The 13680-nt window shown below is 45.6% G+C and overlaps 1 protein-coding gene across 1 annotated transcript; it reads left to right on the forward strand.

Moving 5' to 3' along the window:
- The first annotated feature begins 2326 nt into the window (after positions 1-2326).
- Positions 2327-8310, forward strand: FDX2 (ferredoxin 2). Its single transcript, XM_079958982.1, has 5 exons — positions 2327-2465; positions 3078-3117; positions 4432-4538; positions 5737-5824; positions 7490-8310. The coding sequence occupies exons 1-5, from the start codon at positions 2351-2353 to the stop codon at positions 7644-7646; spliced, it is 507 nt and encodes a 168-aa protein (XP_079815108.1). The 5' UTR covers positions 2327-2350; the 3' UTR covers positions 7647-8310.
- Positions 8311-13680: the final 5370 nt, after the last annotated feature.

Raw genomic sequence — 13680 nt, forward strand, 5'->3', positions numbered from 1 at the left:
ATAGATGTCATAATGAGACAGGAGGGCACTGAAATACACTTTTCTTTGGAGTATATCATCATCAGCGTCGTCATCATTTTATTTGTATGCCGCCTTTCCACAGTTAAAACAATGTTCAAGGCGGCTTACAATATGAAAAGATACATAATTACAATAGCAAAGTACCAGTTACAGATAGGTAGCCGTGTTGGTCTGCCATAGTCAAAACAAAATAAAAAAATTCCTTCCAGTAGCACCTTAAAGACCAACTAAGTTAGTTTTTGGTATGGTACTAACTTAGTTGGTCTTTAAGGTGCTACTGGAAGGAATTTTTTTATTTTGTTTTGACAATAGCAAAGTAGTTATTAAAAAAAGAAAACACATTAAAAACTACATAATGTGATAAGAATTTTAAGGTTTTAGATATATATTAAATGTTCATAAATGTATCAACCAAGCACGTGCATAGATCAGCACAGGAAGACCGACCTGAAACCATTTTTGATTCCCAAACTGACCAAATGTTTCCTCTGCAAGGAGGGAGGGGGTCAGGGAGCCTTCCCGTTGTCTCAGGAATTGAGTAATCAGCATTTTAATGGGTGACAGACTGATAACCTGGCAGACAGGAAAAACAACATTCAAATTTCTGTTTTAGACCACCTTTTCTGTGATGTAGGTATGTGGGGGTGGTCTTGAGCTACACCCCTCCTGTGATATATGTATGATGTTTCTGGGGGTTGTCTTGGACTCCACGGCAGGGAATTTTAAATGTCTATATAAGAACAGGCACACCTTTGTCCTGGGTTCCTCCTCCTCTCCTGCTGGTGAGGGAGCACCCTGTTGCAACAGATCAATAAAGATCAGGCTTACTAGCTGCTTTGCTTCTCAATATTCTCTGGTCCATACAATACCATAAAGAAGGCTGATCGCCGAAGAATTGATGCTTTTGAATTATGGTGCTGGAGGAGACTCTTGAGAGTCCCATGGACTGCAAGAAGATCAAATGCATCCATTCTTAAGGAAATTAGCCCTGAGTGCTCACTGGAAGGACAGATTGTGAAGCTGAGGCTCCAGTACTTTGGCCACCTCATGAGAAGAGAAGACTCCCTGGAAAAGATCCTGATGTTGGGAAAGATGGAGGGCACAAGGAGAAGGGGACGACAGAGGACGAGATGGTTGGACAGTGTTCTCGAAGCCACAAACATGAGTCTGACCAAACTGCAGGAGGCAGTGGAAGACAGAAGTGCCTGGTGTGCTTTGGTCCATGGGGTCACGAAGAGTCAGACACGACTAAACGACTAAACAACAACAACATTCTCTGGTTAAAACAAAATAAAAAAATTCCTTCCAGTAGCACCTTAAAGACCAACTAAGTTAGTTCTTGGTATGAGCTTTCGTGTGCATGCACACTTCTTCAGATACGAAAGCTCATACCAAGAACTAACTTAGTTGGTCTTTAAGGTGCTACTGGAAGGAATTTTTTTATTTTGTTTTGACTATGGCAGACCAACACGGCTACCTATCTGTAACATTCTCTGGTTGACCTCTGTTATTTTCTCCTAACAATAGGGAACCTACGTAAGGACTCTATATGGACTCTTGGATACCCCATAAGGGATAAAGGGCAGATTTTGTTTAAAATGGGACGCAGGTGGCGCTGTGGGTTAAAGCCTCAGCGCCTAGGGCTTGCCGATCGAAAGGTCGGCGGTTCAAATCCCTGCGGCGAGGTGCGCTCCCGCTGCTCGGTCCCAGCGCCTGTCAACCTAGCAGTTCGAAAGCACCTCCGGGTGCAAGTAGATAAATAGGGACCGCTTACCAGCGGGAAGGTAAACGGCGTTTCCGTGTGCGGCTCTGGCTCTGGCTCTGGCCAGAGCAGCGATGTCACGCTGGCCACGTGACCCGGAAGTGTCTCCGGACAGCGCTGGCCCCTGGCCTCTTAAGTGAGATGGGCGCACAACCCCAGAGTCTGTCAAGACTGGCCTGTACGGGCAGGGGTACCTTTACCTTTACCTTTTTGTTTAAAACAATAACCACATTAAAAACTACAGTACTAATCCTTCTGCAGATTCTGCCCAAGGCCAGATCAGCCACCAGGCGACATTCCATCAATTGAGCAAGTTGATTTGTTGACATGCTTTATCTTGCACTTGGTAATTCGAAACGCTTCGACACTTTCTAGCCTCCGCCCACAAATGTTTCCAGCCGGAATAGGCAAGGGAGACTCCCTCTGAAAGAGGCGGAGGCAGAAGAAGACAAGGCCGCTTTCCAGGAGAGGGGGAGATCCCCGCGCAACGAGCCAGGCTCCCCTTCCCCTCCGTTTCCACGGAAACAGCCGCCGCCCTCTGACCCCGGCGGTCACGTGGCGCCTGTCATGGCGGCCTCCTGGGCCGCGAAGGGCGGCGCTGGCGTCTCCCGGTGCCCGGGGCGCCGTCGGGTCCTGGCGGCGGCGGCCGGCCGGCTCCTGCCCCGGGGCTTCCGCACTGCAGGTGGGCGAGGAGAGAGCGGGGCTTCTTTCTCCCCAGGGGTCAGGAAAAGACTGCGGGGAGGCTGGTTGCTCTCTCTTCCCTCCCCTCCCCCTTCCCCGTAAACTGCCGTGAGTCCCTGTAGGGGAAAAGGCGGTGTGTCAAGAAATGTACAACAACAACAGCACCGCCACAACTTGGTCACGAAGCGAGGGGCGCCTCGGGATTCATCGGCGGTGTTTTTCTTCCAGCGGGATCCCTCTCCCCCTGTTGTGTAACCAACAGCTCAGCTTGTTCTTCGTCAGAAGTTCGATTTGGCGACCCAAACAAACTTGCTCCGAATTCGAGGAATTCGGAGGATCACTCCTTCCTGCTATGCAGCCTTCCCCCAACCTGGTGCCCTACAGAAGTTTGGGGGCTCTAGTCCATGCTTTAGTGTTACACATGAGATGCCTTGTTGCTTTAAGCTATATAATAAATAATAATAATTTTTTATTTATACCCCGCCCTCCCTGGCCAGGGCTGGGCTCAGGGCAGCTAACACCAACATATGTACCCTGCCTTGAGATTCAATAGTAAAAGGCAAGGCTCTAAATGCATATAAATAAATAAAATGCTGTGTGTTTTCCCCCTCAGTGACCGTTCAAGCAGAAGATGAGAACTCTGCCGCAGAAGTGTGAGTAGCACAAAATGTAGCTGGGTTTAATTTTGGGGAGTGGGTTGAGTTAAACTAATCTTGGATCTTCTTTGGGCGGTTGACATATTTTGTGTTTTTGACAGCATCACCTCAATGAGAATTTGTGGTTTGAAATATTGCTTGTTAATTGTAAGTGCATACATAGTTAGGCTAGGTGGTTGCAAGAGTCCTAGCAGCCTAATTTCTGCAGTGGTGTGTCCAGGGGGCAGCTTCACAAATACTTGTGCGTGTTAACCAGAAATACAGGAAGCAAAATACACGAGGTACAATTGTTTGCTTAGTTCACAGTGCAACTCTTACTGGGGTGGTGGCTCATCCTATGCTGGTCTTGCAGTTACCACTTGTTACTTGTATCATGCATTGGCAGCACCATGGGGTGGGGTGGGGGGGCTGCTTTAGGTGCATCTGGACTGCATACCAGATGTGCATCTGTCTCCCTTCACAGCTGCTATGTTGATACACACCAGTTCTAAACTTCGAACACTTAAAACTCAATTGGCTAGAGGAGCTTTTTGCTCTGTTGAGTCTTCAGCACTTCCTGTTTGTTTCTTTTTAACATTACTAGGGACTGGCTTACCAATTCTGCCTACCTGCTGCATCCCACACCCCCTTTGCCAACCTCCTTCTGCACCTTGCCCAACCCTGCCCCCATCCACCCCCTCAAAGTCCCCAATCGCCATGCTCCCCACATTGCTTTCTCTCCTTCGCCCGCTGCTGGTGGTGGTGGTGAAGAGGGGAATGAAGAGGAGAAAGTCGTTGTCCCACCACCACTGACAGAATGCAGGCTTCCTTCTACTGGCAATGTATCACAGCAGCAGGGGAAGAACAAAAGGGAGAAAGACTTTTCCCTCCTATTTCTGCCAGCTGTGGGGCTACCCACTCCTTCCTCCAGCCTACTCAGGTCCTAGGCTTTCCTTGTCCTGTTGGGCATGCATGCACCCTTGTATTTTTATTTTTATTTTATTTATACCCCACCCATCTGGCTGGGTTGCCCCAGCCACTCTGGGCGGCTTCCAACACAAATCATCATCATCACCATCAAACATTAATAGTAACAATCGGATCCTATATAAAAAGTCACAATAACAATGCCAGCATGACAACAATGAGTGCAAATAAAGGGATGAGAATATTTGGAATTCCAAACCTATGTCAGCTGTTAGATGTTGCTTGGTAATCTTTGCCTTTATGCAGAAACACAGGAGACTTTCAACCATGCTTGTAGCTTTTCAGTACCTGACAATTATGGGAGGGTCATTGAATGAAGATGTGCCTTTTTTTATCCTGCCTCAGAGTGAATGTGGTGTTTATAGACCGGTCTGGGCAAAGGATCCCAGTGCAAGGCAGAATTGGGGATGATGTGCTGCGCTTGGCTCAGAAACATGGCATTGAGCTAGAAGGTAGGTCTTAAGTGCCCTGCTCTACCTGGCTATGTAGCAGTCCAGTCTAGCATCCTCTTTCCAATAGTGGCTAGCTGGATGCCATTGGGGAGTCCAAATATAGCCTCTCCTGCATGCTTTGTTATCTGATATGTACTGTCTCTGCACATGGAGGTAGTATTTAGCCATTTTAGCTAATGGTATGCACAATAATGTGCAAGTATGCTTTTTTGGTAGTGCCCCAGCACTGCAAAATCCCTTCCTATTGACTTGCAACTCATCCCATCTGTTTAGGCAAGTTCAACTGAGATTGTAAATAACTTTGGTGTTACAGAGCAGCTTTTTAATTATTCTGTGTGCTTGCCAATGTGGCTATTGTATAATGACTTGCTCCTGTCTGTTGCTTTATGAGGGCATAGCCCTAAAAAATACTTAGCCAATGTTACTTGTTTCACTTTGTGTGGCAATGGGTGCTTTTTCAAGTAACCTGGTCACAGTATCAAGTTCTAGTTTTATGTAGTTTTTATTTAGTTTTATGTAGTTTTTCAATTTCATTGTTCTGCATGGGACAATGACAATAAAGATATCGGATATCATAGTATTATAATGGAAGGAGTAAAACTCAACCCTTCCTCCATACTGTTCATCAATGTATAAATATTACACTCTCCCTCCCCCCTGTCTCTCCCCTTGTTGTATGGGGGAGGGGACTACTGTATTTTTTGCTCTATAAGACGCACCCGACCATAAGACACACCTAGTTTTTAGAGGGGGGAAACAAGAAACAAGAAAGCAACACAAAGCCTCTTGAGCAAAGAGGCAGGAGCGCTCCCGCTGCGCTCAAGAGGCTTTGCGTGGCTATCCCTGAAGCCAGGAGAGCAAGAGGGATCGCTGCACACCGATCCCTCTTGCTCTTCTGGCTTCAGTGATAGCTGCGCAGCCTGCATTCGCTCCATGAGACGCACACATATTTCCCCTTACTTTTTAGGAGGGGAAAAGTGCATCTTATAGAGCAAAAAATACAGTAAGTCCCAACAGCTCTGGTATTTCCTCATATCAAAGGTGCCACAACTCCTTGATCATTTTGGTTGCCCTTTTCTAGTTGTATGATACACTTTTTGAGAGGCCAGGTGATTGGAATAGTGCACAGCCTGTAGAGTGCCTTCTCTTGACTTGGCAGCAAAATCTCTCTCATTGTCTTTGCCTCTTACCTGCACAGGTGCCTGTGAAGCTTCCCTAGCCTGTTCCACTTGTCATGTCTATGTGAGCCATGATGTTGTAGACAAGCTCCCCCAGCCTGATGAACGGTAAGGACCACCTTACGACCATAGAATTGTAGAGTTGGAAGAGACCCTGAGGGTCATCTAGTCCAAAGTCCTGCAATGCAGGAATCTTTTGCCCAATGTGGAGCTCAAACCCATGACCTCAAGATTAAGAGCCCCATGCTTTACCAACTGAGCCATCCCTTGACACTCTCCTTGTAGCAGAAATGGCCTTTCTTAGCTCCCTGCTGATGGCATTCCACAACTTCCTCAGCAATGGCTGGGAGGGCCCTCCTGTCCAAGCCTGAAGAAACTGGCAGGTTTCTGGTGCAAAAAAAGGAGGCAGTGCCCCAGAGACAGAGAAAGACCTCTAGTGGGGTAGGAGAGCTGAACATAATGCCAAAAAAATTTGCATTGGGCAAACAATGCCCCCATTGGGTTTCAGATAGTACATGGATCGAAGAGTCTAAAAAGCCTGGGACACAAATTTTCATGGCCCTCTAGTGACTATAGTGGCTCATTTACAAGAAGTAATGAAAGGAAGACCTTTCATTGCCTACAGACAGCCACCAAATCTTAAACAACTCCTCACCCACAATAATATAACAACCAGACTTAACATGGACACTGGTACCAGAGCCTGCAATAAAACCAGATGCCAACTTTGCTGCCACATACCCCCGGACAACACCATTACTGGCCCCAACAACATCAAACACACCATCTCAGGACTATTTAATTGCTCATCTTCTAACATAGTGTATGCCATCAAATGCCAACAGTGCCCTTCAGCTCTCTATATTGGACAAACAGGCCAAACCCTACGCCAAAGGATAAATGGACATAAATCTGACATCAGGAATCACAAGACAGAGAAACCAGTAGGAGAACACTTCAATCTCCCAGGACATTGTAAACAAGATCTCAAAGTAGCTGTGTTATTACAAAAGAATTTCAGAAATAGACTGGAAAGAGAAGTTGCTGAATTGCAACTTATTATCAAACTTAAAACCATGGAGAGACCTGGTCTGAATTGGATTCTTATCTCATTATACATGATATAGCTATTTTTAGCCATCTCACCCCTTGCTTTTTCCTGTAAGACCAATTGCAGTCATTAACAGATTACCACACCTATCAGCCAATCACCCATTCCCACCACCCTTCCGAGTAATACCCCTCCCCACCCTCTCACTATATCTAAGTGTCTGGTGACTTCTGTTTCAGTGTATCTGAAGAAGTGTGCATGCACATGAAAGTTCATACCAACAACAAACTTAGTTGGTCTCTAAGATGCTACTGGAAGGAATTTTTTCATTTTGTTTCGACTACAGCAGACCAACATGGCTACCTACCTGTAACAAGAAGTAATGTAGTTAGTGTTACCTTTGGAAGTGTATACCTAATTCTGACCAAACTAAGCCCCCTAGAGCACAATATATACATCAGGATGTATATTGATCAGAGGGGGAGAATGGGGATCGTTTCTTCTGCCAAGTTGCACTGCTTGCACTGACGTGAACATTCCCCATAGTTCAGTGTTGAATTTCATCTAGTGACTTGATTCTTGTTTATTGTTTAAAATGTGTTCAGATGAACTATAATGTGGACTTGCTTGGTATTTTAGCACTGGTCATACCAACTCTTCTTAATCTTCTTATCCACCTTGGGGGTTATGGGCTGGAAGTCACTCTTCTTGTCTTCTCGTAGGGAGGAAGATATGTTAGACTTGGCACCACTGCTTCAGGAGAACTCTCGCCTTGGCTGCCAGATTATCCTCGACAAAGAATTGGAAGGAGCAGAGTTCACCCTCCCCAAGATCACTAGGAACTTTTATGTGGACGGCCACGTCCCCAAACCCCACTGAGTGCCATGGAGCCAAAGGCTGGACCAATCTCCAAAGTGAGCCTGATCTCTTAAGCAGCCATCAGAGAGCAAGACAGCGATGCGGTCAAAGCACGCATGATGCTTTAAAAAATAAAATTGTGTTCTATGAACAAAAGACTGAGGCAAAGAAAAGAAATGTGTATCTTCCAGAGAGCATTCTGAGTAAGGCCAGAGCTTTCTGCCTCTCTGAGCCTCTCTCAAGGTATTGCTTAACTGCATTCACGGCTTGAGAAGGATGTTGGGAGATGTATCTCCCCCAACCTAGAAGCACTTTCCCAAGTCCTGTGGGAAATGTTTCAAGGGGAGAAGAGGCTCCTGCACATTAGAGCCACTATTTTAAGGCGGGCACAGCAAGTACTGGCTTCATGGAAGGAAAGCGAGGGATGAGGGGAGTGGGTTACCCTCCACAAACACTTCGATTGTGTTCTTTCTCTCTGTTTCTCTGTTTTCTCTTGCTGCACAAGCAAGTGCATTAATTTTCATCAGGGACTTCTTGTCTCTCACCTGCGATTTGACCGCTGAGAAGATCGGTCGGCAACATCATTCATAGCACCAAATAAACTGAGAGGAGGAAGGCACTCGCCCTACACCTCTGGTTTTTATCAGTAAAAAAATAAAAGCAGCCTCTTACTGTTGTTCTTGCATTTGTGTACAAATTGCATTGGGACATTCAGTTTACATTATACTTTTATTATATACAGAGTTGTGTTTGATTGGAATACCATACAGGCAAGAACAATCCATCTACTCTTCAATAATATTGTCACATTAAAATTCATTGAAATAACCCCTCCCTCTTCTATTCCGACTTAACCCTAATGGCTAGGTCTCCCAATGCTTTCAAAAAATGTACAAGTCTGCATATTGGCAAGTCGTTTGGGGAGGAAGGAAAATAATTCCATTATAGTGCAAGTGGTGATACACCATCGGAAACAGTTCCTTCTATACACTTAACCTGACTGAAGTTGATAGTACCATTAGTAGTGGACACTGAATGGGAAAGGAGATAGCATTAAAGGTTATGCTGAGCTTAAGCTACTGTTGAAATGATCAGAAGATTAAATCCAGAGGTGAACATCTGTACACGAGTGGTGGATTTCACTCAAAATGTTTTCTGCGGTCTAGGGTCAATAGTTTTAAAAACTTGATGCACAATTCACACACCATTTCTTGCCTTCCTGGTACAGTGGTGCCTCGCAAGACGAAATTAATCCGTTCCGTGAGGCTCTTTGTATAGCGGTTTTTTCGTCTTGCGAAGCAAGCTCATTGACAGCTTAGCAGATTAGCGCTATTAGCGGTTTAGCGGCTTTTAGCGATCAGCTGTTAAGCGGCTTATCAGCGGATCAGCTGATAAGCGGCTTAGCGGCTTAGGAAAAGGGGGAAAAAAGGAAAAAAACCCCGCAGGAACTCGCAAGACATTTTCGTCTTGCGAAGCAAGCCCATAGGGAAATTCGTTTTGCGAAGCGCCTCCAAAATGGAAAAACCTTTCGTCTAGTGGGTTTTCCGTCTTGCAAGGCGTTCGTCTTGCGGGGCACCACTGTACTGCCTGAAGCTACTATTTCATCCTACTGCATAGCAATCCTGATTGCAAATATGTCTTTAAACTTTTGACAAAACTAGAAACTGACCGGCAGAAACACACAACTGTAGCTGCAGAATTAAGTACAGTGGTACCTCGGGTTACAGACGCTTCAGGTTACAGACTCCGCTAACCCAGAAATATTACCTCGGGTTAAGAACTTTGCCTCAGGATGAGAACAGAAATTGTGCTCCGGAGGTGCGGCAGAAGCAGGAGGCCCCATTAGCTAAAGTGGTGCTTCAGGTTAAGAACAGTTTCAGGTTAAGAATGGACCTCCGGAACGAATTAAGTACTTAACCCGAGGTACTACTGTATTTGGAAGCAGATGCTTTCAATATGGTACACAATATAGTTGGACCAGTGCAACTATCTGTATGCCCAGATATTTACACAGAGCCCCCCCCCCCAGGTAATCAATAAATTGAATTTGGCAGTTCCCGCTTCTCTTTGCCTAATCTGCAGAGATAGGGAGGTGCTGAGCATAAGTTGTTGAACTGCAGCGGCCATCACATGGGACTTGGTAGTCCAACAATATCTGCAGGATCACAGGTAGTAGTTATATTATTAATATTTGTTAATTGCTTTGCTCAAGGAAGTGACTCAAAGCGACTTATAGACACAGTCCTGGCCTTTTGTTGTCCAGGAGAAACATATGATAAGGCAGGCATAGGCCAACTCGGCCCTCCAGATGTTTTGGACTACAATTCCCATCATCCCTGACCACTGGTCTCGTTAGCTAGGGATCATGGGAGTTGTAGGCCAAAAACATCTGGAGGGACGAGTTGGCCTATTCCTGTGATAAGGGAAGAGAAGTGCACAAAAATAACTTTTAAAAGATTGAGAACATCCCCAGGGAGTGAGTGCTGCCTGTATAATCTGCCTCCACCAGTGCTGGATGTCTTAAACAAGAGTCCAGCTTGGTGAATAAATTCTCCATGCAGGGAGCCAAGTTGATAATAACTGGGGTAAGTGTTTCCCAAAGCAAAACATCTGAGCAGAGTCCAAAGTGCCCTGCTTTTTGTGGTGGGTGGGAGAGGATTTCTGATGGGGAAAGAGATTTGCTATGATGTGTCTATGAGGAGGGTTCTGTCCATTTATAATGGAAACATTTCCCTATCCATTCACCTGTTCCCAGGCTTGCAGTGCAGAGGACCTGTGGTTCTCCAGATGTTGGGACTCCAACTCTCAGGCATTATGGGAGTTGTAGTCCATCAGCAAGATCTGAAGGGCTACAGGTTTCACCTCCCTGACATAGGGATTTTCATAATTCAAGCTCAAGCATTATTTAACTCTGGAGGCACGAATACAGCATCAGAGGGTGGCTCCTTTGGGGTTCATTCATCATTACAGTTTTGCTCTGCAACAAGGCTGCTAGGAGCACAGGGCAAATGGGGTATTTGCCCATACTGGGGCAGCTTGTCATCAAACTTGACAAGCAGATGGCTCAGCTAATACAATACAGACGAAGCATAGGAAGACTAATTGCTTGACACAAGTCTAGAACACCAGAACTGGTTTTTACAGTATTTTATTCAAGTTGGCACCCCTGCCAGCATTTTGCATCTAGCTCTGGTTGGTGGACCTCAGGGTTCAAGAACATAGATCCCACTAGTCTAGACCTGTACACTGGGGACTGTCATTTTATCCTCACAGGAAGTCTGAAAAGTAGGTTCAGCTGAGAAAGATTTGTGGCTAAGTATGGTTTTGACCCTGCAAGGATCACATCCAAACCCACCACTCAAGTCCAAAGGTGGACAGAAGGTAGATTGGACTGAAGGGTAGATTGCTGGGTGATTTGTAGCATAGCATCAACTTTGAATATGATATTTAACGACAACAGCAACAACAAAAATATTGCCATAAGTTAGGCTGTTGGAATATTTGATCTATAGTAATTCAGATATAGATTTGTAACAGGGTGGTGTAGTGAAAACCTGCTCAAATCTCAGCCACTAAATTCAACTGGGAAATCTTGGAGTAGTTGCTCTCTCGCATCCGAACCTACCTCACAGGGAAGTTGCTAGGATAAACTTAGGACTGTGGAACTATGCATGCCACATAGGGCTCCTTGGCAGGGAATGCATGCATGCATGAAATGAAATGAAACTTATACACACAGGTGAGTCCTGTGTATGACTTGTGAGGCATCCCCAAACTTGGCGCTCCAAATGTTTTGGGACTACAATTCTCATCATCCCTGACCACTGGTCCTGTTAGCTAGGGATGATGGGAGTCGTAGTCCCAAAACATCTGGAGGGCCGTAGATAATTGCCTCTTCCTCCAACCCTAGATTTGATGGGCATTGCCACTCAAATGGTGTACATGCACTCACCATGTCATGTGATCGATTAAGTGGGGCAGGGCTCACCTGAGGCCCCCCCTCCAGTATTTTATTCAAGTTGGCACCCCGGCCAACATTTTACATCTAGCTCTGGTTGGTGGACCTCAGGGTTCAAGAACATAGATCCCACTAGTCTAAGACCTGTCCATGTCTGCAAACTAGACCACACCTACCAACCAGGAAGTTCCTAGAACAGTTGGTCTGCAAGTACGTTGAAAAGGATGCTGTGATTACGAAGACCCAGCATGGGTTTCTCAAAAACAAGTCATGCCAGACAAATCTCATTTCTTTTTTGACAGTTACAAGCTTGGTGGATCAGAAGAATGCTGTGGACATAGTGTATCTTGATTTCAGGTTTTGTCCTGGGCCAGCTGTTATTTAGAAATATGTTAAACGACTTGCACAAAGGAATTGAAAGGTTGTTCAATTTGCAGATGACACCAAACAGGGATGGATAGCTAATGCCACTGAAGACAAAACCGGGATTCAAGAAGACCTTAACAGATTGGAGAACTAACAAAAAGAATTTCAGCTAGGACAAACATTAGGTTTTTCACTTAGGCAGGAAAAAACAGCTGTACAAATATAAAGTGGGGACCACCTGGCTTGCTAATAGTACATGTGAAAAGGATCTGGGGGTCTTAGAAGACCACAAGCTGAACGTCAACAGTGTGATGCAGAGGCAAAAAAAGAGCAAGTGCTATTCTTGGCTGCATCACCAGATGTCTAGCATCCTGATCAAGGCAGGTAATAGTACTGCTCTGTTGTGCCATTGTTGGACCCCACCTGGAATACTGTGTCCAATTCTGGGCACCACAATTTAAGAAGGACATTGACAAGCTGGAACATTTGTAGAAGAGGGCAATCAAGATGATCATGGGTCTGGAAAGTCTTATGAGGAAAAGAGGAGATATGATAGATCTTTAGCTATTTGAAGAAGGCTATCACATGCATGATAAAGCAAGCTTCTTTTATGTTGCTCTGGAGGGTAGGACTTGAACCAATGGCTTCAAGTTACAAGAAATGAGATTCCAACTAAACATACGAAAAAACTTTCTGACAGTAAGAGCTGTTTGACAGTGGAACAGTCTCCCTCAGAGGGTTGTGGACTCTCCTTCCTGGGAGACTTTTAAGCAGAGGCTGGTTGGCCATCCATCACAGATGCTTTAGGTGAGATTCCTGCATTTCAGGTGATGCACCCAGTAGATACACTGCAGTTGAACATTGAGGCTCTGTTTAGGTATGGCTACTAATAGCCCCATATGGAGTCACCCTTCCACTACATTACCTCATTCTTCTTAAAGGATTTCTTGCTTAATCACAAACACTGAGGACCCTCAGTTAATGCCTCTGCTGCCTCAGTTTCCCTCTCTGTAAAAGAAGGCATTAAGGTAATTTTAACCTTTGGCGTTTGCTATTCAGGTGCAATGTATGGAAGTGAGAGCTGGACCATAAAGAAGGTTGATCGCCAAAGAATTGATGCTTTTGAATTATGGTGCTGGAGGAGACTCTTGAGAGTCCCATGGACTGCAAGGAGATCAAACCTCTCCATTCTGAAGGAAATCAGCCCTGAGTGCTCACTGGAAGGACAGATCCTGAAGCTGAGACTCCAATACTCTGGCCACCTCATGAGAAGAGAAGACTCCCTGGAAAAGACCCTGATGTTGGGAAAGATGGAGGGCACAAGGAGAAGGGGACGACAGAGGACAAGATGGTTGGACAGTGTTCTTGAAGCTACAAACATGAGTTTGACCAAACTGCGGAGGCAGTGGAAGACAGGAGTGCCTGGCATGCTCTGGTCCATGGGGTCACGAAGAGTTGGACATGACTAAACGACTAAACAACAACAACAATTCAGGTGCAATGTGCTTTACACCAAAATATGGTAAGCTAGCCCTGTGGCCTTCCTGGTGGGCAGAGACCCTGCTGCTCCTTCTGCTAAGTGGGGCACTGAGCATCTCTGCCTCTAAGTCCTACCTTGACGGCATCCCTCCTGCCATGGGAGGGACAAATCATTTGGCACCCTAAACGGGACCCCAGAAGAAGACACTCTTTCTCAGGGATGCTAATCCTGCCTCCAACCTCTCTCCACAA

Source organism: Podarcis cretensis (assembly GCF_951804945.1).
Source record: "Podarcis cretensis genome assembly, chromosome: 17".
NCBI lineage: Eukaryota > Metazoa > Chordata > Lepidosauria > Squamata > Lacertidae > Podarcis > Podarcis cretensis.

Coding starts and splice junctions, on each gene's coding strand:
- FDX2 (XM_079958982.1), top strand. CDS start 2,351: ATGGCGGCCTCCTGGGCCGCGAAGGGCGGCGCTGGCGTCTCCCGGTGC. Junction 2,466..3,077: donor CCGGGGCTTCCGCACTGCAG/GTGGGCGAGGAG, acceptor TTTCCCCCTCAG/TGACCGTTCAAGCAGAAGAT. Junction 3,118..4,431: donor GAGAACTCTGCCGCAGAAGT/GTGAGTAGCACA, acceptor ATCCTGCCTCAG/AGTGAATGTGGTGTTTATAG.